General features: G+C 39.1%; 1 protein-coding gene and 1 long non-coding RNA gene across 2 annotated transcripts; one reads left to right on the plus strand and one right to left on the minus strand.

Annotated features, from left to right (window-relative positions):
• The first annotated feature begins 670 nt into the window (after positions 1 to 670).
• On the plus strand, positions 671 to 16,529 carry LOC140830894 (uncharacterized). Its single transcript, XR_012117701.1, has 2 exons — positions 671 to 1,041; positions 16,248 to 16,529. It is a non-coding gene; the product is annotated as an uncharacterized lncRNA (long non-coding RNA).
• LOC140830893 (uncharacterized) lies at positions 16,248 to 18,091 on the minus strand. Its single transcript, XM_073194453.1, has 3 exons — positions 17,824 to 18,091; positions 17,594 to 17,737; positions 16,248 to 16,592 (listed from the first exon to the last, which is right to left on the minus strand). The coding sequence occupies exons 1-3, from the start codon at positions 17,995 to 17,997 to the stop codon at positions 16,449 to 16,451; spliced, it is 462 nt and encodes a 153-aa protein (XP_073050554.1). The 5' UTR covers positions 17,998 to 18,091; the 3' UTR covers positions 16,248 to 16,448.
• Between the last annotated feature and the right edge of the window lie 5,657 nt (positions 18,092 to 23,748).

Genomic DNA, 23,748 nt, shown 5'->3' on the forward strand with positions numbered 1-23,748 from the left:
TTTAATTTATATTTAAACCAACTAATAGTAATATTTACTTTCAAATACATTATGTCTTTCTAAGTTTTCAATCAGCAAATTAATTAAAGATAATTCCTATCACTGAATTTATTAATGATAATTTCGTTTAATTTAATTACCTTTTAAAGTAATTATCTGGGATAATTGGAAAAAAAATCACGAAATTGGCAGTTGTAGTATAAAAATAGTAAAACAGTTTTTTGAGATTAAATATGCCTAGGAATTTTAGAAATTAAAACATTTCCCATTATTTTTTATGTACGTAAGTACAGGAATTTAGTTTTATCAATATAAAAAAGGTTGAAATTGTTGATTTATTTCAAGTAAAATTTTTCAACCTCTTTTATCAATTTTATTATATTTTCTAGAGGGTGGACAAATTAAAATCTACAACAAAACCAAAAGAACAAAATAAAATACACCAACATATCTGAACTTTTTAAGGAACTTTTTTAGAGGTGTGAGTGATGATTGAAGACAGAAAACAAATACAAAAATAACTGTATATATCAAAGCATATTCATGTCGAACTGTCAAATCAAAATCTTTTACTCAATTCTTGATCTTATTTCAATAGTTCTGCGTAATATATTGGTGCTTTAGCTAATTACTTATGTACTTAACTCGCCTTTAATCATGCAGGTGGACAAATAGATTACAGGGAATTCATGGCAATAATGAGAAAAGGAGTTGGAAGTGGTGTTGAAAGTAGAACCGTTAGAAATACTGTAAACTTGGGAGAAGCCTTCGGACTAGGAATTGTTAAAGATCAGAGTGAAGGATGCAGCAGCTGACACCAGGGAGTTGTTAAAGAGCAAACTGAAAGATACAGTAGCTGGATACAAATTTATGGACGTTTATGTGAAACGGGGCTCCGAAAAGTTCTTATAGGTTGTATATTGATGCTGATTCATGTTACATGTCGAACTTTTTCTGCGAATCAAAACTTTCAACCGAAGTCTGTATAGAATCAGAAAGGTCATGCAAATGATAATAAACAGATCATTATATGTTATGCATGTTAGAGTAGATGCCCTGCAAGCCAACTGTTGGCAAGGGAATTAATTGACTCAGTTGTAATAAACAATCTTTATTTTAATATAATTTAATGTTTCATGGTTTGTTATTTCTTTATCTGTATACCCATGTGAACAACATAGATAAAGACCTTGATTATACTTTAATACAAATGAATCGTAATTCGATGTTGAAACTCATTTTTAAACACCTATTATCTAAACCTGTTCCTAGTCGATTCAGCCGCCTAAAACATGGATAAAAGTCGCTTGAGCTCGAGACTAGCATTGTGATGTTGTGTACCGCGTTTCTTGGTAAGGGCATGGAGATGTCAAAACATACAGATAGGTAGTCATATGATGATTATACCGAACAACCCTCCCTCGGACTTTCCAAGTGGTTATCATTCATCGAGAGGATAAGTCCGTGGTTATGATTGTACACCATTAGTCCTTACGACCCGGACAACACTGAGGCTCTATATGCTAGGACTGGACTTTGACTCGTTTACCGGCTCCAGGAGAGTCATCAGGTGGCGAGATTGGGTACAGTTGCGACACATGTAGGAGCCAGTGCATTGTAGTCGGGGATTCACCGCTCACCTACGGGTGTGGATATCCTATGTGATCTGATGAAATAATAGTTCATGGAATCTCTGGCCAGAGTATGAAATGTACGTTAGAGAAGGAATTCTCCAACAGTACATGCGGTGCCACTATTTATAGTTATCACATAGTTACCGAATTAATATGCAACCCTCGATGAACCAATGGTTGCAGATTCGATCGGGATGTATGAGATGAAGGGACCATACTGTACGTTAATCATAATCGACTGGTTCTTGTAGGCACTATCAGTGATACCTAGGGGATCATGAGGCGATGCTACTAGACGCTCTTACCATGATTCGATGAGTGCAATCAGAAATGAGTTCTGACATTCTTGATCAAGATATTGATGAAAAGAATGGGGCTGACTAGGGTAAGCCCGAATAAAAGATTATGTCCTGAATCACAAAGAGTTGTGAACCCACGGCTAGCTATATCTCTGAACCATTGAGGGTCACACAAGCACTGGCTTACTTGTTCCCGTCGAGATAATAAAATCAATGAGTTGAATTTATAAGAAATAAGTTTGATATGATCAATCGATATGCTTATAAATAAATTTTATAAAAGCTTATAGAAATTTTGAGCGCATGACTGCTAAAAAAAGTCAAAAGAAGTAAACATGTTTTATTTAGATTTTAGTGATCTCCCAAATATATATGTATTAAAAGAAAATCAAGATTGAAAGAGGTTGGCATTCATATTTAGAATCTTTAATTAATTAGATTAATTAAGTTAAGAAAGGACTAGAAATAATAATGAGGGATTTTGATTCCCAATTTACGTAACATGCATCTACAAGGATTTTATTGAAATTCATTGATTTGATTAATATGATTAATTAAGGAAATGACAATCAATTATTCAAATTAATAATATATGTTGGAGATCACCGAAACTTAAAAAAGGAACAAGGATTTTGATTCTTTTTGAAATAAGGCATTGACTGAAGATTTTAAAATTATGATAAGGGGAAAGTCTCCAAGAGATATCATTCTAATTCTCTTCTAAAATCCATCGGCTCTTCAAAACTTGAGAAGAAAAGTTTTGCTCCAAAAAAGGTTTTTGAACCATTTTTATTTCTTGATCTCAAATACAAAATCTTCTACACTTTCTAGTGAGAGTTAGAAGAGGAACAATTATTCCAGTCGTGGACCTGATTCGGAGATCGAAGAAAGTTCGAACTGAGTTACAACAAGAGCTATCTATATTCGCTAATATCGGAGTAGTTGATGTAAAGTGAATATTCACCAAAGGTATATTTTAAACATCCTATGTATGTTTAATTCATGAAAACCATACGAGTGCCCAAAAGAATTATTTTGTTTTTCAAAATAAAATAAAAATTGTAAACTTCCGCTGCGTTTGGGCACGTAGAAAACTGAGTTACAACAGTAGTATCAGAGCAAAGGTTTTTCTAAATCGTATGGTTTTGATATTGAATAATTTATTTCTAACCACACAAGAAAATTTTTCAGAAAATTGTAGCACCATAAAAATTATTTTTTCCAGATTTTCGAGACAAAAAAAAATTTAAATCTGCCCGGAACAGTTCCAGGCAGTCCGTGCGTGCAGGCATCGGACGCCTGCGCGTAGGCGCCGGACGCCTGCGCGCACCTTGTAAGCGCAGGGGCCGGACGCCTGAGCGCACCGCGCGCGGCGTGCGCGCACAGGGCGCTGCCGCTGCCCGAAACGTTTGGGCAGCGAGGGCGGCTGCCCGGGATCGTCTCGAGAAGCGTGCTAAATGTTGGTCTTTAATTGTTTGGGCCTATGGTGCAATTTTCTGAATTTTAAAATTTTTGGGCAAAATTGATATTTTTGAAAATTGGTTCAATTTTTATTTTGGAAAATTGTTTTTTATAAAATTAATAATTTTCTTGTGAAATAAATAAGTAAAATATGATTTTAATTAGTTATGGTAAAAATGAGTTTTTACAAGAAATCAATTATTATTGATTTAGTTGGAAATTAAATAAATGAGTTTATTTAATTTATTAAATCTTTTAATAATTGTGGTGGTTAGTGATAAATTATTAGATATATGATTTATTAATTAATAAAATTGTTTAATTAAGATGTTAATATTTGATATTAAATGCATGAAGGATGATCGAGAGCCTTGACCAATGTGTTAGGTGTATGTTAGGATATTTTACTGTTTTATTCGTTTATTTTTTTTTTAATATTTGATATTATTAAAGTGGGCCTGGTTTATGACCCGTTCCCACTCCCATGAGATGTAACCTTTATTTGCCATGACTATTTAAATGTAATTATTAGAAATAGTGGGAGATCAAGACTGGAAGATGGTGGGCCCGATGAACGAAATGAAGACATGTAAAATATTGGAAGCTCTTGTAATAGTTGCATTTGCATCCCTGCATTCACCTAGGTTTTGGACCTAGATCCATGTATGGCTCACATGGATCTAATAGTGTTGGCGATCGATCATCCTTATTTATTGTTGAATGTCATATTATGATATATGTGATATATAGTAGTATGCATGTATGTATATTATTATATAATATATTTGCATGAATCCGACAAACATACAAACTCGTGGCTCGCGATTTTTAAATTAAAATGATGAGACAATTTTAAAATTAAAATCCCTCATTTTGAATAAGATTCAAAATTTATATCAAACCGAAGAAGTAAAAATTAAAAGAGTTTAATTTTTCCTTGCCTTCCATCAACCGTGATTGCATGTTGATCGCTACCCGCGGACAGTGTCTGGCTAATATTGTAAAAGCCCTAAACTCCTTACTTGAAAATTTGCGGAAAATTAAAAATTTTCTTTTTAAAGAACTTAAATTGCTTCATTCATAAAATCAACTGATAAATCAAGTTCAATGTTTAAAAATATAGCAGCGGAAGAAAATAAAGTTTGACAAAAATAACAATTAAAAGAATATCCAACAACTGATAAAAATGTTTGAACGTCAAATAAAATGTCAAATGCTGAAACTGAGGTCCTCGGGTGCCACTACTGCCGACCCAAGCTGGCTCACTGGTTCCCGCCCTCGGCCCTGGCCTCATCAGTACCTACAACAATCAAGTCTAGTGAGTCTAAAGACTCACCATGCAAATATCGTAGGTAACGAGTAAATACTGAAGTAAAATGTGCATGGGATAAAATATCATGTCATGAGGCATACTGAAAATAACTTGTACTGAGCAATTATAATACGTGCATAACTGAACTGAAATCATAGTAAAAATGTTGGCTCCTTGGAGCCGTGTACTGGAGTAACTGGTAAAAATTTCTGTTGAGATTATGGTCTACGCCTGTGGCCCCTGCACTGAACTGATCGGTAACTGGCTACCGGGGAGTATAAAACTGAACTGAGCTGGCCGGTCACTGGCGACCGGGTGGTACCAAACTGAACTGATCGGTCACTGGCGACCGAGTAAAATAGTGCTCCCATAACAGTGAATTGACCACAAGCAATATCGCATAAATCTCAAAAATAAGCATTTTCTAATTTCATGCACGTAATATAATTAAATGGCATAATGAAAAATCCTGTAATTTTACCAACTATATTGGATCGCTCCCAGGCTCGCTGCAACCTAATTATGTCATGAAAAATATGCAATAGCTTAGACTTGGCCAACTATGCGCTTTAATTTCAAAAATGCGACTATCACGCCTAATGACTTCGTATTTAATCATGACTCCGAACCAACCCGAACCGACACCGAACCGACGTATAGTCATGATTAAAATACGCTTAAAATTATGAACTAATACTCCTAAAATGATGAGGGTCGAAGTCTAGGTGAAATGGAGGCCAAAACCAGAAACGCTCTTTCGAGAGTCAATTTGGCACATCGCACTGTAAATTCTCGTACGACCTCAAAAATGATCCGAATCACGAACGGTCAAAAACATGACCTTCCCAACTCAAAGGGGAACTGTCCAGTCCAAGGCCATAGGCTAAAAGCCAACCGGGAACTCGAACGAGCCTCCGAACCGACACAGCAACTTGCTGTAAATTTCCAGCAGCTGCAACCTTTCTTGCAACGCGTCGTTTGCGAGACTTTTGGCCATTGGGTTTGAACCACCGACCAAAGCCTCTCCACAACGTCCCAAGGAATGATTCGAACCATGGCTAAGGGCCCTAGGCCAGCCACAATTCGAATTATTCCAGCAACATCAGAAAACTCTTACCGAGGGATCCAACCGAGAACACCTTTGTATGCGTGAGGTGTTTTGTTTTGATTGTTGTCTCGTGTCGTTCCAGTGGCCATTTGATTGACCATGGCACGATCTAGACATGTAAGGGCATGGTATGAACCGTGGCTAGGGGCCATAGGCCAACCAAGATCCACACCATTCCACCAAACCGAATGTTACACTTGCCGAAAAATGAAGGGGCCGAAGGGGAGTAGGGGCTGTTCTTGTTGTTTTCTGTAAAACTGCTTAGCCATGGACCAAGCCACCAAAAGGGCGACTTATTCACGTCTTAGACATGCTAGGGAAGTGATCTAACCATGGCTATAGGCCCTTGAGGCAGCCAAGATCAGATCCTTTCTCCTTGACAGCAAAACCGAAACTTTGAGACACAAAATGGCACCGATAATAAAGTTGCTGTCATTTGCGAATTCAAGCAAGCATGGGGACTGAAATATTGGACTAAAGTGATCCTAATCCATGCTAGAACATGTCTAGATGTCACCTTGGGAGCCTGGAATCGAACCAATACCTGAAACTCACAACACAAGGCAAACCGTGAAATGCATCTTGAAATATCGAAAATTCTGCATGTATAAGTTTCTGAAATTTGCTGGTATATTTCGGTTTTTGCTCACTAAAACACGATCATGTACTGAAAAATAATTGATAATATGACTTGATTGAGGTTTGAAAGAAGTCTAGACATGCCTGGTTTCATTTTGAAATAAAACGAACGAAACGACGACGACGCGGCACGGAGGAGTGGAACGCTTCTTTCCTTTCTTCTTCTACTCGATTTTCACTCTTCTTAAAAGCTATGAACCTCACAATTTTTAATCTGAAATGGCAGCTGAATTTCGGTGGTAGGGAGAGGGGAGAAGGTTGTTTAAGATAGTGAGGGGAGATCCACAATAAAAGGGATAAAAAGGAGTGGCCAAGTCTCCACAAAATTTGAATTTGAAATGTTGCTTGATATCAAATGAGTTGTTGGAGAGATTGGATGGGGTGGCCGATTTCTCTAGCTAGAATAGGGGTAGGATAATGCTTGTTAGATAATTAAATGGTGCTCCCAAAAATCCAAGAATTATCCTACTAATTAAATACAAAGAAAAGATTAAAGGTGATAAGACAAATGAATTGTTTAATAATCTAAGGGGTGGCCAAAAATTTGATATTTAAATGGAGGGAAGTTGTTGATTATTGACTAAATTAATAACCCTTAACAGCCTCACTAATCCTTTAATTAATTTAGTGAATTAATCCTTTAATTAAGAAACTTAAATGAACTTATTTCTTATTCACCTCAAGTAATTAAAATAAATCCTCAAACCTTCTTACTAACTTAAATGAACTTACTTGCTAGCTAAATTAACTTCTGGAAATATTTCTCAAATCTTAAATTCTATCTCAAAACTCCCACTCCAGTCCGGCCTCACTGAAATAACTGAAATACTAAAAATCAAACTACTGCACTGAAATAATAAAATAATTAACTTCAAAGAAATGCATTAAAATAATCATGCAATGAAGTCAATTTAAATTTAAAAATCTAGAATTATGCATGGCTTATACGTAGACTGATTTACGGGTTCTACACATATTATTGGGGAGGCCTGGACGCCGGAAAGCTGTGACTTCCACCGGACATATGACGTGAATTGAGAGGAACTCCCATGACTTCGGCTCATAGTATGAAAAATATCATACTCAAAATATCTTTCATGAACTTAAAAAAAAAAACCTTATTGCCAACATACCTTTCCTGAACTTTTAAAACATGAATATAAACGTGTCGTATAAAATTATGTCATCTCATATCATCATATACGTGTCAAAACAGCTCATCATGTCGAAGCATGTCAGCTCATGTCATCATATACGTAAACGTGTCGTGTAAAATCGTAACGTGTCAAAACATGTCTCATCCTATTATCATATCGTATGCGTAACTGTGACCTGTCAAAACATGGTAATAGCATGTATCATCGTATCAGCATATACGTGTTAAAATCTTAATTTGAATTCCGTTCATTAGCTGTGACTTTCGTATCATCATGTCAGTCGATGGATCCATCTACGTGTAACCGCGGTACCCGGCGGCGGGGGACATCAGCGACACTCTCACCCATCAACTGAGCCCGAGCCTATCATATCATCATATCATGATGTCAATGGAAATACGATCGTCGGCTCCCTCTGGGGCCTTCTCCTGTAAACGGGCTCCCTCTGGGGCCTTTTCTCTCACGATATCTCCAATCATATCATCATGTCATCATATTAGTCACAACTAAATCACTTCCTTCAAAACGTGTCATCATATTCATCACTTAATAAAATCATGCATATAGGTAATTTTTCCTTTAAACCAAGCATGCACCGTATTTATTATAATTTCATAAAAATTCATAAACATGATGCATAACCATTTAAAACGTGATAAAATATGCTCAGGGCGCTGCCAGGACCAAAATCTCACCTGAGTGCGAAATGACCATTTTGCCCTTAAAACCCAAAACTACCGTTTTGCCCCTAGACGTAAAATTTTCTTCTTTGACATTTTCTTAATTCCATTGACTCTAACATGTCCCAAATAATTATTTAAGACTACATGAATTTTCTCATATTTTTATTTGGCTTAAATCGATAATTTTTAAATTAATCTTTGAGTATAACATATTAATGCGTTTTAATCCCGAATTAAACCAAACCTTAGCATAAAATTCCTAAATTAAAAACTTAGACTCCTAATAATTATTTGAGCTTAAATATAATTTTCCATAATTTTATCAAGCTTAAATCTAGGCTTTTCAATTTATCCTGTAATTAACGTTTCGTGCGACGACTAAATCTCGGATAAATCCAAAACTCATTATTTTGATCCGAAACTTACCAAACTCTTAAAAATGTCCCAAAACATATTTAAAAGCATCCCTAGACGTAAACTCGAGCCCATTTCATAACTTAACCGAATTGTTTTAAAGCTTAGACCGAGGCCCCGGTTTTAACCCAAACCAACTCGAAACTTAACCGAATTTTACCAAACTCAAAACATGACTTAACAACACCATACCAGACCTGAATCCACCCAATTTGAAACCCTTAGAACCCCTACAACCCTGCTGGTATGCTGCTGGATTTTCAGAACATGCCCAATTCAAAGCTCTAATTCACGTGCCTCTCTTAATTTCACTCCAAGTCTTCGTCCAATAGAACCAATCCTTACCCAAACACACCTAGACCACCCAAAGCCCGGGATATGCTAGACTCACGGCTAACCTCCCATGCAAGCCCACAACACAAGCACGATCGCTAGAACCCCGAAGGCATCCTACCGAGCTCCTCTCCTTCATGCGTGCAGCAGCTACGTCTGATGGTTTCAGCAGTTGTTGAGCCACCCTGGGCCGTGACTCAGACCCACCAGGGTCTGGTCCGAGCCCCAGTTTAGTCCTTTCACCACCGGAACCACCCCTACCTCGATCCCTCACTCGTGAAAGGCACACCATCTAGAATACCCTTCGGTTCTTCCACCTACAGCAACACCGACCCGATCGAACCCCCAGACCACACTTTATAAACTTTTTCAGCCTCTTAACACTCGATCCCACAGTCCCTTGCACATCAGTAAGATGAAAACGTGAGTGGATGCAAAATAAATATATATTTCATGCTCAACCGAAACATACCCGTAAAAACGATGCATGAACTGAAAACAAAATGAATGGCACACATATCAGCATGTATTATCGCGTATATGATGCAGAAATAAAAGTATGTGGCGTGCCTTGGTGATTAATCTTGAACAAAATGGAAAAGCTTTTGCTTGATCAAGAGAAATGAAGACACTGAATTCTTAGCAACAGCAATTACACGAGGAGCTTTGTGAGTGGAGGGAGAAAAAGCTTCAGTCTTCACGTGGAGGGGCTGCTCCAATAAATGGGTGGTTGGCCATTATGTATTTATTAGGTTTAGGTTTATGTTTAGTTTAAGTATAATTTAGGTTAATTAAAATATGTACAAATGAGCCTCAATTAAAATAAAAAGGGTTTTAAGTCCAATAACTTTAAAAGTAGGCCCATTAAATCCAAACAAACTCTCGAAAAATATTTCGTGTTGGAAATTTTTTGAAAATATTAGCCGAACCCTCATAAAGTCTCCCGATTCGATAAAATTCGCGTACCGTTAAAAATAAAAATCACGCGGGTAAAAATACCCAATGAATTCTATTTTTGAAAAAAAAACACTTAAAAACATCTTAAATTAATATTAAAAAAACAAATCATATAATTAAAATAATTTTCCTGAAAATTTCTCGATCTCCGCTCCTCGTTCGTGCACGAAATGAAACTTAAAAATCATAGTGCATGAACTTTTAAAATTTCATGAATTAAATCCTATCATGCAATAATAATGCATAAAAATAATAAAAAACAATTTAATGAAATAAACATATATTTTATGCTTTAAAAGAATTTAATAAAATACCAAAGAAATTTAATAATTTGCATGCATGTGGTTCACGCGGACTTTTCGATTTTCGGGACGTTACAGATGGGTTGGTTTGACACGTGAAAGTAAACGACGTCATATTATTGGGTCCTTATTAAACGTGAGGCAAAACACGCGGAGGTTGCATAGGGATGCAATTGGACTCTACCTTTTAGAAATTATAATTGGCTGATATTATTCGGGATTATAATTGGCTAATTGGACTCTACGTGCCTACTAAGGAAATACGATTTCCCTTTTTAATCAGAGGGTGGTGGAAATGTCAAAATAGTAGGAGGGAATTTATAAAATAAAAATCCATATTTTATATCTTAAAATTATTTTAAAATAATCAGCAACCATTATTCTGTTTCTGTATCAGTATATTTTCGATTTCGTCACGTAATAAATTTTTATTATTAACAAGCTAATTGAATCTAATTTTTCAAGACTGGTTGGGAAAATTGTTCCGAATTCAGAGAAAATGATATACACAATAATGTCAGTCCTGCTGAACTGACAAAGCATTCAAGATGGTAGGACCATATTATGGAAGCTAAAGTGTGATGTGCTCGCTTCTATGTCAAATGAACTGTAGGGACAGTTTGAGGAAATTTTGAATGCTGCTAACATTCGAATGCACGTGCAAGAGTTGCATGGTGCATGAAACTCATACGATTATGCACACTACTTTCAAGGAGCTCATGACTACACACATGCAAGATGGGGCTCTAGCCCATGAGAATATTCATGGTGTACATATGACTGTGCTTATTGAGAATGTGGTGGGCCTGGAATATGTGATTCCTAACGAGTTAATTGATAACATCAATTTTTTGTCTTTATATTCCACATTTGACGGGGTTATGGTGAACTTCAAGTTTAATAAGATATTTGATAGCCTTGAAGAGCTAATCAATATGCTTATGAGTTATGAGATCACCATAAAATAAGTAAGGGAAAGAAATGTTCCGCCCCTCACTAGAAAAACAATCCCAATAAGAGGCAAACTCTGAAATATACTTAAAAGGTCTACAAATCCCGATAAGTTAGAACATATTTATTTCACTGCAAGAAGTCCAGACATAATAAATTATATGTGCCACAAATGTTCTGGAAATGATAAGTGAATGTCCAAGTAAATATGATTTCAACAAAAACCAAAATAAAGTTAGATGATCCAGATCCCACACAAATATGGCGCGCTAGACTATGTCACATTTTCCAAAGAAAGATGCACAAGCTAGTGGGAGAAAGCATGTTTGACTTGTCAGACATAAATTCTCTACCTACTTGTATGTCCTGTCTAAAAGGAAAATTGACCAAGACTCCATTCAATGGAATCATGGAACGTGCACATGGTCTACTGGATTTGATCCACACAGACGTTTGTGGCCCGCTAAGTGTTAGCACAAAATATGGGCGATCCTACTTCATTACCTTTACTAATGACCATTCGAGGTATTGGTATGTTTATATGATGAAACACAAATCTGAAGCATTTGAAAGGTTCAAAGAATTCAGATCTGAAGTAGAAAATCAGCAAGAAAGAAATATTAAGGCACTTCGATCTGATCGAGGTGGAGAATACTTAAGTGCTGAATTTTTTGGTTATCTAAAAGAGAATGAGATTCTCTCACAGTAGACTCCACCAGCAACACCATAATTGAATGATGTTTCCGAACGTCATAAGCGAACCTTGTTGGACATGGTTCGATCTAAAATGGGATTCACTGAATTGCCTACATCGTTTTGGGGCTTTGCGCTTGAAACTGCGGCAATGTTGTTGAATAATGTCTATACTAAAGCAGTGGATTAAACACCATATGAGATATGGATGAGAGAAACTCCCAAATATTCTTACATGAGAATATGGGGATGTCTTGCTTACGTGAAGCAGACAGTGGGAGACAAATTGGATAGTAGATCCACTTTGTGCTACTTTGTAGGATATCCAAAGAATTCTATTGGATACTATTTCTATCATCTGAATGAAGTAAAAGTGTTTGTTTCAAGAAATATCACCTTTTTGGAAAGAGAGTTTCTATTAGATAGAAAAGGCAAGATGATTGAACTTGAAGAAATTCAAGATACTCCCTCAAATTTAGAAGTTGAACCTAATCCCCTAGAACCATTAATTGAAGTACAAGTTCCTATAAGGTCTGATAGGGTTATTAGACCACATGCAAGATATACACTCTTCATGAACAAAACCATGATGAGCACTGTGTTGGATGTGATCCAATGAATTTCAAAGAAGCAATATCTGATACTGATTCAACCAAATGGCTTGAAGCTATGCAATCAGAAATGGACTCTATGTATTCTAACCAAGTCTGGACATTAGTGGATCCACATGAGGGAATCGTTCCCATAGGATGCAAATGGATCTACAAAAGAAAGATTGGGGCATATGGGAAGGTAGTGACCTTCAAAGCAAGACTGGTTGCAAAAGGTTATACTCAAAGGCAATGAATTGACTATGAGGAAACCTTTTCATCAGCCGTTATGTTTAAGTCCATTAGAATACTACTAGCCATAGCAGCATGGTATGACTATGAGATATGACAAAGGGATGTAAAGACTGCATTCCTCAATAGAGACATCAAAGAAGAAATTTATATGTCTCAACCTGAGGGATACACATCAGTGGGAAGTGAGCATAAGGTATGCAAACTTCAGAGATCAATATATGGTCTCAAGCAGTCGTCAAGGAGTTGGAACCTCAGATTTGATATCACTATCAAAGAGTTTGGTTTTGCTAAGAATCCTGAAGAACCATGCGTGTACAAGAAAGTTAGTGGGAATTCAGTGACATTCCTTGTACTTTATGTTGATGATATCCTACTTATTGGGAATGATGTAGGATTACTACAATCAACTAAAGTATGGTTGGCGAGTAAATTCTCGATGAAAGACATGGGTGAAGCATCCTATGTATTGGGAATACAAATCTATAGAGATAGATCAAAGAGGATGCTTAGGCTCACCCAAGCGACTTATATCGATACCATCCTAAAAGATTCTCTATGGAAGAGTCCAAGAGAAGATACTTACCAATGTGTCATGGTATTACTCTATGTATAGTTATGTGTCCCAAAACTGATGAAGAGATAGAGATGATGACACGTATTCCATATGTGTCAGCTATTGGTAGTATCATGTATGGTATGATATCGACACGTCCTGATGTTGCTTACGCTTTGAGTGTTACAAGAAGATATCAGGCAAACCCTGGTCCAATGCATTGGAATGCCGTGAAAGATATTCTTAAGTACTTGAGAAGAACTAAGAACTTGTTCATGGTCTATGGGGGTGGAGAATTGAAATTGGAAGGCTACACTGATTCTAGGTTCCAATGTGACGTAGATGATTCGAAATCGACCTCTGGCTTTGTATTCATGCTATATGGTGTGGCTGTCTTTTGGAAAGGTTCCAAGCAAGACATCATTGCGGATTCCACCACTGAAGCTGAATACGTTGTTGCATCTGATGCAGCGAAAGAGGCAGTTTGGATGAGGAATTTTGTCCAAGTTTTGGGCGTTATTCATAATGGAGTTGATCCAGTCCCGTTGTACAGGGACAACACTGGTGCCATTGCACAAGCAAAGGAACCAAGGTCTCATCAGCGATCCAAACATGTACTGAGGAAGTTCCACATCATACAGGAGATTGTGGGAAGAAGAGACATATCAGTCGAAAGAGTCCCCTCTGCAGATAATATTGCTGATCCACTTACAAAGCCCTTGCCAGGACCATTGTTTGAAAAGCATCGCGAAGCAATGAGATTATGGGTAGTTGGCTCTAGGGTAAGTGGGAGATTGTTAGAGTAGATGCGCTGCAAGCCAACTGTTGGCTAAGGAATTTATTGACTCAGTAGTAATAAACAATCTTTATTTTAATATAATTTAATGTTACATGGTTTGTTATTTCTTTATCTGTATACCCATGTGAACAACATAGATAAAGACCTTGATTATACTTTAATACAAATGAATCGTAATTCGATGTTGAAACTCATTTTTAAACACTGTATTATCTAAATCTGTTCCTAGTCGATTCAGCCATCTAAAACATGGATAAAGGTTGCTTGAGCTCGAGACTAGCATCTGTGATGTTGTGTACCGCGTTTCTTGGTAAGGGCATGGAGATGTCCAAACATACAGATAGGTAGTCATATGATGATTATACCGAACAACCCTCCCTCGAACTTTCCAATTGGTTATCATTCATCGAGAGGATAAGTCCGTGGTTATGATTGTACACCATTAGTCCTTACGACCCGGGACAACACTGAGGCTCTATATGCTAGGACTGGACTTTGACTCGTTTACCGGCTCCAGGAGAGTCATCAGGTGGCGAGATTGGGTACAGTTGCGACACATGTAGGAGCCAGTGCATTGTAGTCGGGGATTCACCGCTCACCTACGGGTGTGGATATCCTATGTGATCTGATGAAATAATAGGGCATGGAATCTCTGGCCAGAGTATGAAATGTACGTTAGAGAAGGAGTTCTCCAATAGTACATGCGGTGCCACTATTTATAGTTATCACATAATTATCGAATTAATATGCAACCCTCGATGAACATTGGCTTGCAGATTCGATCGGGATATATGAGATGAAGGGACCGTACCGTACGTTAATCATAATCGACTGGTTCTTGCAGGTACTATCAGTGATACCTAGAGGATCATGGGGCGATGCTACTAGACGCTCTTACCATGATTCGATGGGTGCAATCAGATATGAGTTCTGACATTCTTGATCAAGATATTGTTGAAAAGAATGGGGCTGACTAGGGTAAGCCCGAATAAAGGATTATGACCTGAATCACAAAGAGTTGTGAACCCACGGCTAGCTATATCCCTGAACCATTGAGGGTCACACAAGCACTGGCTTACTTGTTCCCGTTTAGATAATAAATTCAATGAGTTGAATTTATAAGAAATAAGTTTGACATGATCAATCGATAAGCTTATAAATAAATTTTATAAAAGCTTATAGAAATTTTGAGAGCATGACTGCTAAAGACAGTCACAAGAAGTAAACATGTTTTATTTTGATTTTGGTGATCTCCCAAATATATATGTATTAAAAGAAAATCAAGATTGAAAGAGGTTGGCATGCATATTTAGATTCTTTAATTAATTAAATTAATTAGATTAATTAAGTTAAGAAAGGATTAGAAATAATAATGAGGGAATTTGATTCCCAATTTACGTAACATACATCCACAAGGATTTTATTGAAATTCATTGACTTGATTAATATGATTAATTAAGGAAATGACAATCAATTATTCAAATTAATAATATATGTTGGAGATCACCGAAACTTAAAAAAGGAACAAGGATTTTGATTCTTTTTAAATAAGGCATTGACCTAAGATTTTAAAATGATGATAAGGGCAAAGTCTCCAAGAGATATCATTCTCATTCTCTTCTAAAATCCATCGGCTCTTCAAAACTTGAGAAGAAAAGTTTTGCTCCAAAAAGGGTTTTTGAACCATTTTGATTTTTTGATCTCAAATACAAAATCTTCTACACTGTCTAGTGAGAGATAGCAGAGGACAATTATTCGAGTCGTGGACCTGATTCGGAGATCGAAGAAAGTTCGAAGGGAGTTACAACAAGAGCTACATCCGCTAATATCGGAGTAGTTGGTGCAAATTGAATATTCACTAAAGGTATATTTTAAACATTATATGTATGATTAATTCACGAAAACCATATGAATGTCCAAAAGAATTATTTTGTTTTTCAAAATAAAATAAAAATTGTAAACTTCCGCTGCGTTTGGACACGTAGAAAACCGAGATACAACAGTTGTCAGACTTTGAGGGCCTCGGATTGGGTTTCTTGTATGGTTTTTTGTTGGACTTGTTCTTATTAAAATTAATTTTCCAAAAATTAATTTTTCAATGCAACAGTTGAGACCACCCAAGAGAATTGATCACATATTGTTGCCTTTTTGTCTGAAATATATCTAGTGGTTCATACATGTAAGTGTACCCGGTACAATAATTTCTTATACAGAAAATATACATAACGGTTTCAAGCATTCCAGCATCTAAACGTAAAGAGACATTTTCCCATTGCTGCCACAAATAATAGAGGAGTTGTACTCATAATCACATCTTGCTGGGAACTATTAGATACTTGGTATGGCGACCCTGAGCAATTATTTTTCCTGTTTTTTTGTTCCTAAGCTCAACGCTCACGACAGCTATAGCCTTCCGGACATGCAGCACCTTTGATTCTATCTCAATCTCCTCCTGCACAAAAGAAAATCACTCAAATTTCTTGATTTTGTAGGTACAACAATGCAAACATTCCATCCTAGTCACTATTAATCCAAATACAGAAACTCACCTCCATACATGCAATCTCATAAAATGTGACACTTGATGATAAGTCAATTTAGCTAGCTACTTCACATTATACAAATAACTACAGCAAAACAGGCCAAGCTGCTAATATCTAAGAGATTGATTTCAGTAACAAGGCTGTTAAAACAAGGACGGGCATACATGACCTGATGACCACACATCTCTAAAGATGAAACATCAAAACTTCTCAAAGTTTTAGGTACAAAGAAGTGTTTCATCCCAAAAAGTTTGTCTATTGAGTGATATAACATCGTGGATTTATAAGTTATTCTTTATTTGTAACAATATCTTCAAGCATTATAACCATTTTCGATAGATGGAGTTGGAACTCTAACTCAGGCACTTTTTCCTACAAAAGATAAGTCATCTCTACGAGAAATTTCTACCTACCTTGGCACACTACCTGCCCTTAGGATATTATCCCAAGAGTATATCTAAGGATGAATATTTAATAATGCGTATGGTGTCAACTGAAAAATCAATGGAGCTCACATGTATTTATAAATATCGACTCTTAAATGGACCCTAAGAGTAATGTCATATGGGTAGTAGTGACTACAAATTAATGAATTATAGTAACTATATCTTCCCAAGTCAACAAACAACTCAGAGGGTTATTTTCTGGATCATAAAGGCAAACCACTCAAACGAGGAAGGATTTAAACAGAAACTAGGCTGCAATGTTTTCAACATTTTATAGCAACTATAGGTCCATTCTTGCTCAACAATGAGCTGCATATAGCCCAGAAATCAGAAATTCCACCATTGTCTACAGGAAGAATTCACTAAACCAAAAGATGATAAAAAGAAATGGTCTGATTAGAAGAATAACAAATTCTGAAGCAACAGAGCAAAAGTAAAAGAAGTTAAGGGAATAAACCAATTACACCGACAAAAGCGCCATCCAAGTAGGAAACGTTGATCTCCACAGAAACGCCACTGGTGGGAGCCCCCATGGTGAATATAGCAGCCGATCCCACTATATCAACAAGGGCCGCCGTGGCGCCGCCGTGCAACGAGTTTCCAGTGTTCTTGAGCCACAAAAAGAAACAAGTGAATATTTCCAATCACAAACTTAAAAAACTGAAATCAAAGGGCAACAGAGGAGGAGACCCACCAGGAGGCGAGGAGGAACAACGAAGGAACACAGGAGAAGACCGCGCTCGATGCGATTGACTTTGAGGCCTTGCATCACAATAGGGTCGATGAATTTCGTGGGCATCGAATCCATCGTGAACTCAAACGGCCCACCTTGCTTTTCCACCATCTTCTTCACGCACTCCAGCTCCATCCTCCCCCACTTCTCCACCGTGAACTCCGAAGAGAGAAGCAATTATTTGTATTTTTTAATCCCGAGTTAAATTTGTTTTTAAAATCCCTTGTCGACTCTGATTTTGATGTCAAATCTATTACAACAATAAAAAAATGGGACAACTGGATTAACAGTGATCATTGGTGACGGAGAAACAAAATAATGATTAATTCAGGCAACTTACAAAAATGATAAAGTTTTCCTCTCCTCAGCAATATATAATTTTTAAAGTTAAGTTTCTTCAATTTTGCTTCTCCTTTCTTCAATTTGAAGCAGGCTTTTTTCTTCTCGATTTTCCTTGGTTTCGTTGGAGTTTCATATGTTATCCCAAAAAATTTAAAGACTAGCACCAAAAATTCAGATGCATGTCATAATAATTGGGATGCATATCAGCTTACTAGCAAGCTTACCCATAACAAATATGAGTCATCAGACAAGATATTACAGAAATTCATTGAAAGAGGGATGATCATTGACCAAGTTATTCATAATACATCAATGAACATAAACGTACAGTCAATCATTCAAGAGACCTCAAAAGAGAAAACCAAATATCTTGCGAAAAACTAAACTATAATAATAAATAGTAAGAGGTAAATGTTGAATCTAAGTAACATCCACGTTTTCTTTATCTTTGTTATACAAAAAAAAAAAAAGAAAAAGAAATTGTTTGTTATGTTACTGATTTTGATGGTTATTGGTGTTTAGATAAAGCTTACAAGTTTCTTTTTTGCATTTGAATTGGTTATGATGATATTATTTTATACGTATTGATGCAGAATTGGTTACAAGAAATTATATTGATGTGTATGAGTCTCATAGACAAATGAGCAAAGATGCAATGTCACCATGTTCTTCTAATTACTTAGAAAGGTGATGAATAAGCTTGAACAAAAATGGGGGGAGAAGCTTCGGGCAAGGATCAGAATGGAGTGTTCAATAAGGAGTAATGTTCGTGTTGTGCATGTGAAAATGATGAAAGCATTGATGTACGAAAAGAATGAAAACGAACAATATTAGAGCATGTATTGTTTTACGACCTTATGTAGATGGACCCGCCCCATCTGGACGGGTTTGGGCATACTAAATGGGTAATGGGATGGATCTCGGGTCCAGTTTTTCAGATCCGTATGGGTATGGGCCGGGTCATGGGTCCTATAATATCCGCCCCATATATGTGGATATAAATATTCTAAGACTTAGTTTTATTAATTTTTATTTTTTTAGTATCCCACCTCAAGGTCAACCATAGACATGTCTGATTCTGTTTTGGGTTGGACTTTAGTTTATTATCCAAATAGGTAGACCAATTATAAATAAAGCCCTACTGTCTCTACACCACCATAACTATACGCTAATGCTAGTGGTTCAAGCCTCAAGGTATCTCTCAAAGAAGATTAATCTTTTTATTTTGAAAAAATTCGGATCTCACGGGTCTCATGGGTCTAACCCGCCTTGTTTCGTATTCGGGGTGGGACGGGTCCAAAGAATATTTAACCGGGGTGGGGTGGGTAATGGGTCGAAATTTTCTTCATGGGACGTGATGTCAACCGGGCAAATCGGGTAGTAGCCGGGTGGGCGATTTGCCAAGTCGAGTGTTTAGATATATGTGCGAATGTTAATGCGAGTTACTGATGGCCCGGGGTGGTTGAGCTCCCTGTCACCTGAAAGACAACGCCCGGGATGATTTGAGTAATAACCCTGAAACCACAGAACGTTAGGGGAGCGCCGGAAGTTGTTCCGGCGTATCCACTCCGACGCTCAAGTCAGTGATGTACGCAAAGGAAAACTTGGGAAGAAAATAAGAATCTTCGTGAGTGCTTGTGTGTTTTTTAGAGAAAAGGATCGATGCCCCTTGAGAATACCTGCGAGGGGTACTTATAGGTGAATCGGGTAAGTGACTTGCCCGCAAAGTTCGGGTGATGGTCACGATTGTGGGTGGTGGGCCACGTTGTAAAGTAGTGGGCCACGTGTTGAATGTTGGCTTGGTCACAGAACGTGGGAGTACGGGTTCCGAGTTTTCCGGAGAACGTGGTGACCAGGGAGAGATTGGGTTTTCTTCCCGGATATTATTTACCCGGGAACTTCTAGGACCGGGAAGCTATAACCCCGGGTACTGACTGGTTATTCCCCTGGTAGTCGCTTGCTACGTGGTGCACAACTCGCCGGGCCAGTGAAGACCCGGGATCCTTCCTTCACACCGGCTCGCCGCATGTAACCATACTTTGGTATCTCCTCCCTGCTCTCCACTTATCCGAGTCCAAGAACCTTCCGGGTCCGGAGCTTTACCCGGGCCCGGGCTCCTTTGGGGGTATCACCACTCCCTCCTAAAAAAGTCGGGCTAGAGTCTATCTCGCTGTCCCGATTAGTAAAAGAAATGGTCCACACACCCTGAGCGAAGCCTTATAGAAATTTTAGAGAGATGGACACTATTGCTGGTGCTGCTACAAAACCCTAAAATTCGAACTTATCCGCAAGGTTTCGTGTTTCGAGGACTGTTATGCTCCCTCGATATTTACGCCTGTCTTTTAGCCTGCTTGGTGCAACTTCCAATATTCATTCCCACCGTTGATATATTCGAGAACCAACGATTGTGATTCACTCCTCTTCCCTATATATATATGATATCCTCCCACCCTTCCATTATCCTTCGCTGATTACTTCAATAGACATGGCCGGCGCAAGCAGCTCAAGAACTCCAGGGATGATTGAAGCGCTTAGGGAACCATACCTGGAAGCTCAAAAATCCATAATAGAAAATGAAGTGCTCAACGAAGTTCTCCGCTATTGGGAAGAGCTTCAAAAGCTGAAACTTCTTTATGATTCTGGGGAAGCCACCACCCCTGCCCTGGTATCCAAACTAAAGACAGTGCGTCGACAACTACACATAGCTGAGTGGGTGGACATCTTCACGGATGGCCGCGTCTATCAGCTGATGCTCCGGAAAGAATTGAAGCTACTGAAACGTATCCTCGGTTCTCCCAGTTTCTGGCAAGGCTCCACTCCTCCTCTGTCTGCTTGGTTGAAGATGCGAGTACTTGTTATAGAAGAGAAATATGACGATGTAGTATGCACCAACGTATATGGTTGAATAAGAATTTATTTTAGTTCTTTTTTCTCTATCACCACTCGGCTTATAACCACTGTAAATCCACTGACACATCATGAACTGCGTAAAACCATCTGAAATAATTTACTAAAAACTTCTGGACTTGATATCTCCCGGGCGATTAACCCCAGTGCCGGGGCCTTGCGCTCCCCGGGCTGTGAATCACCTGCGGGGGCCTCGTGCTTCCCAGGCTCCATGAAATGCCGGGGACTCGTGTTTCCCAGGCTTGGATAAGTGCCGATACCCTAAGACTCCCCGCCCCTTGGTATGGTGTCCCATACACAAATTTCGATTTTTGATACTAAAGTTCCGCCGAGGGACGCTCCATTTCCCAAGGTAATAATGACACTGTGACATTGATATTTGTTCGCGTCCCTTTGACTACATGGAACAATTTATCAGGCGTCTCTTGACCCCATACGTGTGCTCAAATCGATGGCTGCACTTAACCTCTCTCCTGCATAAATGCGAAGTCGCTTCGTCTGCCCAGAAACTTTTCGGCTTCTTCCGTTTCGAATCTCATCTGCTTATAAATAGATGAAGGTGAGAGGATAACGATCATTCTGCCATGTCGAGCTCAAGTGAGTCAACTGTCTGCAACAGCCCGTACAGCCCGTATGGACACCTGCCCCCCTCAACGCGTGCCCATCTAGAATCTGTGCAGAAGACCGTCGAGGAACTTATTCTGACGAGGGTTATGTCCACTTGGTATAAGATTCAGGATCTTATACAATCATACCAGGGTGGCCTGGCTTTCACCAAGCCCCAGAGGGCACTGGCGCGGAGATACAGGCGGGAACTCTGCGTGACGCACGTGGCAGAGCTGGCCACCGATCCAGTTCTGTTACAGGCCATGTTGCGGAAGGAGTGGAATCAGCTGAACAAGCTTGCTGCCACCGAGTCTTTTGCCTCTATTCCCCTTCCCGAGCTGCACAGTTGGATGTCAGAGTGGCAAGATCATGTAGGCTCTAGGATGGCAGCTGTAATATGGGACCAGTTTCATTAATAATATTTTGCTTCGCGCATGTTTGTATTTTCCTCAAACTTCACTGGCTTTTAAGATAAAATACTGAGGTCTAAACCTCCTGAAATTAAAGTAACATGCTAGGGCTTTAAACCTCCTAGGCTTAAAATGGTAACATGCCGGGGCCTTAAACCTCCCGGGCTTAAGATAATAACATGCCGGGGCCTTAAACCTCCCGGGCTTAAGATGGTAACATGCCGGGGCCTTAAACCTCCCGGGCTTAAGATAACATGCCGGGGCCTTAAACCTCCCGGGCTTAAGATAATAACATGCCGGGGCCTTAAACCTCCCGGGCCTAAGATGGTAACATGCCGGGGCCTTAAACCTCCCGGGCTTAAGATAATAACATGCCGGGGCCTTAAACCTCCCGGGCTTAAGATGGTAACATGCCGGGGCCTTAAACCTCCCGGGCTTAAGATAATAACATGCCGGGGCCTTAAACCTTCCGGGCTTAAGATGGTAACATGCCGGGGCCTTAAACCTCCCGGGCTTAAGATAATAACATGCCGGGGCCTTAAACCTCCCGGGCTTAAGATAATAACATGCCGGGGCCTTAAACCTCCCGGGCTTAAGATGGTAACATGCCGGGGCCTTAAACCTCCCGGGCTTAAGATAATAACATGCCGGGGCCTTAAACCTCCCGGGCTTGAGATGGTAACATGCCGGGGCCTTAAACCTCCCGAGCTTAAGATAATAACATGCCGGAGCCTTAAACCACCCGGGCTTAAGATGGTAACATGCCGGGGCCTTAAACCTCCCGGGGTTAAGATAATAACATGCCGGGGCCTTAAACCTCCCGGGCTTAAGATGACATGCTGGCTCTCTTCTTGGAATGTTACTCAGACCGCCCTGATGACACGTGCCCCATCTCTCTCATCCCAACGGTCGGCGATGTTCCATATTCCGAGGAGTCGATCAGTCTGACACCCTCATGATTACACGTCCTTTCACCTGCCCTGCACAGCTGACAAGGTGCATCCCGTTCGTCCGTATCCATTCAGATCAATGGCGGAGATACACGATCCGGGTGTATTCTTCTGAACCAATGCGGACCTTCGGATTACGGCTAGATCTACGGCCCAGATCGTTTCCCCGTTCCTATATATATGTCTCCTTCTCCATCACTCCCCACTCTTTAGCAAACTCAAGCTCTCGCGTCTCGAAACCCTGCACAAACTCTGCTGCATCCTCGGCGTTCCGACCACCGTTTTTCTTCAAAAACAATCCTTGTAAGTCCATTTCTTCGTCATGTCTTCTTCTCATACCTCTTCTACGTCGGTTAGGATCTACCACGGCTCCTCGGAATTTGAGGAAGAGGCCCTACTTGATAGCCCACCGGTTTCTGCTTCTCCCATTTCTGCTTTCCGCCCCCAAAATCCAATTTCCTCTCCTCCTCCCAAAAAACTAAAATTTCCCCATGGGGCTGGGTCTTCAAGCTCCCAGAAGAAAAAGAAGAAGGCAACTTCTTCAAAACCCTCAGCCTGGGCTGCTTCTTCTCCAGCCCAGGCTGCTGCTACTGGCCCCCTGCCGTGGTTTTCCACCATGGCCAGCTCCCTTCGAGCCAAATCAGCCGAGGAGATCCGTCTCCTTGGCTCCA

The sequence above is a fragment of the Primulina eburnea genome, chromosome 4 (assembly GCF_022965805.1).
Source record: "Primulina eburnea isolate SZY01 chromosome 4, ASM2296580v1, whole genome shotgun sequence".
NCBI lineage: Eukaryota > Viridiplantae > Streptophyta > Magnoliopsida > Lamiales > Gesneriaceae > Primulina > Primulina eburnea.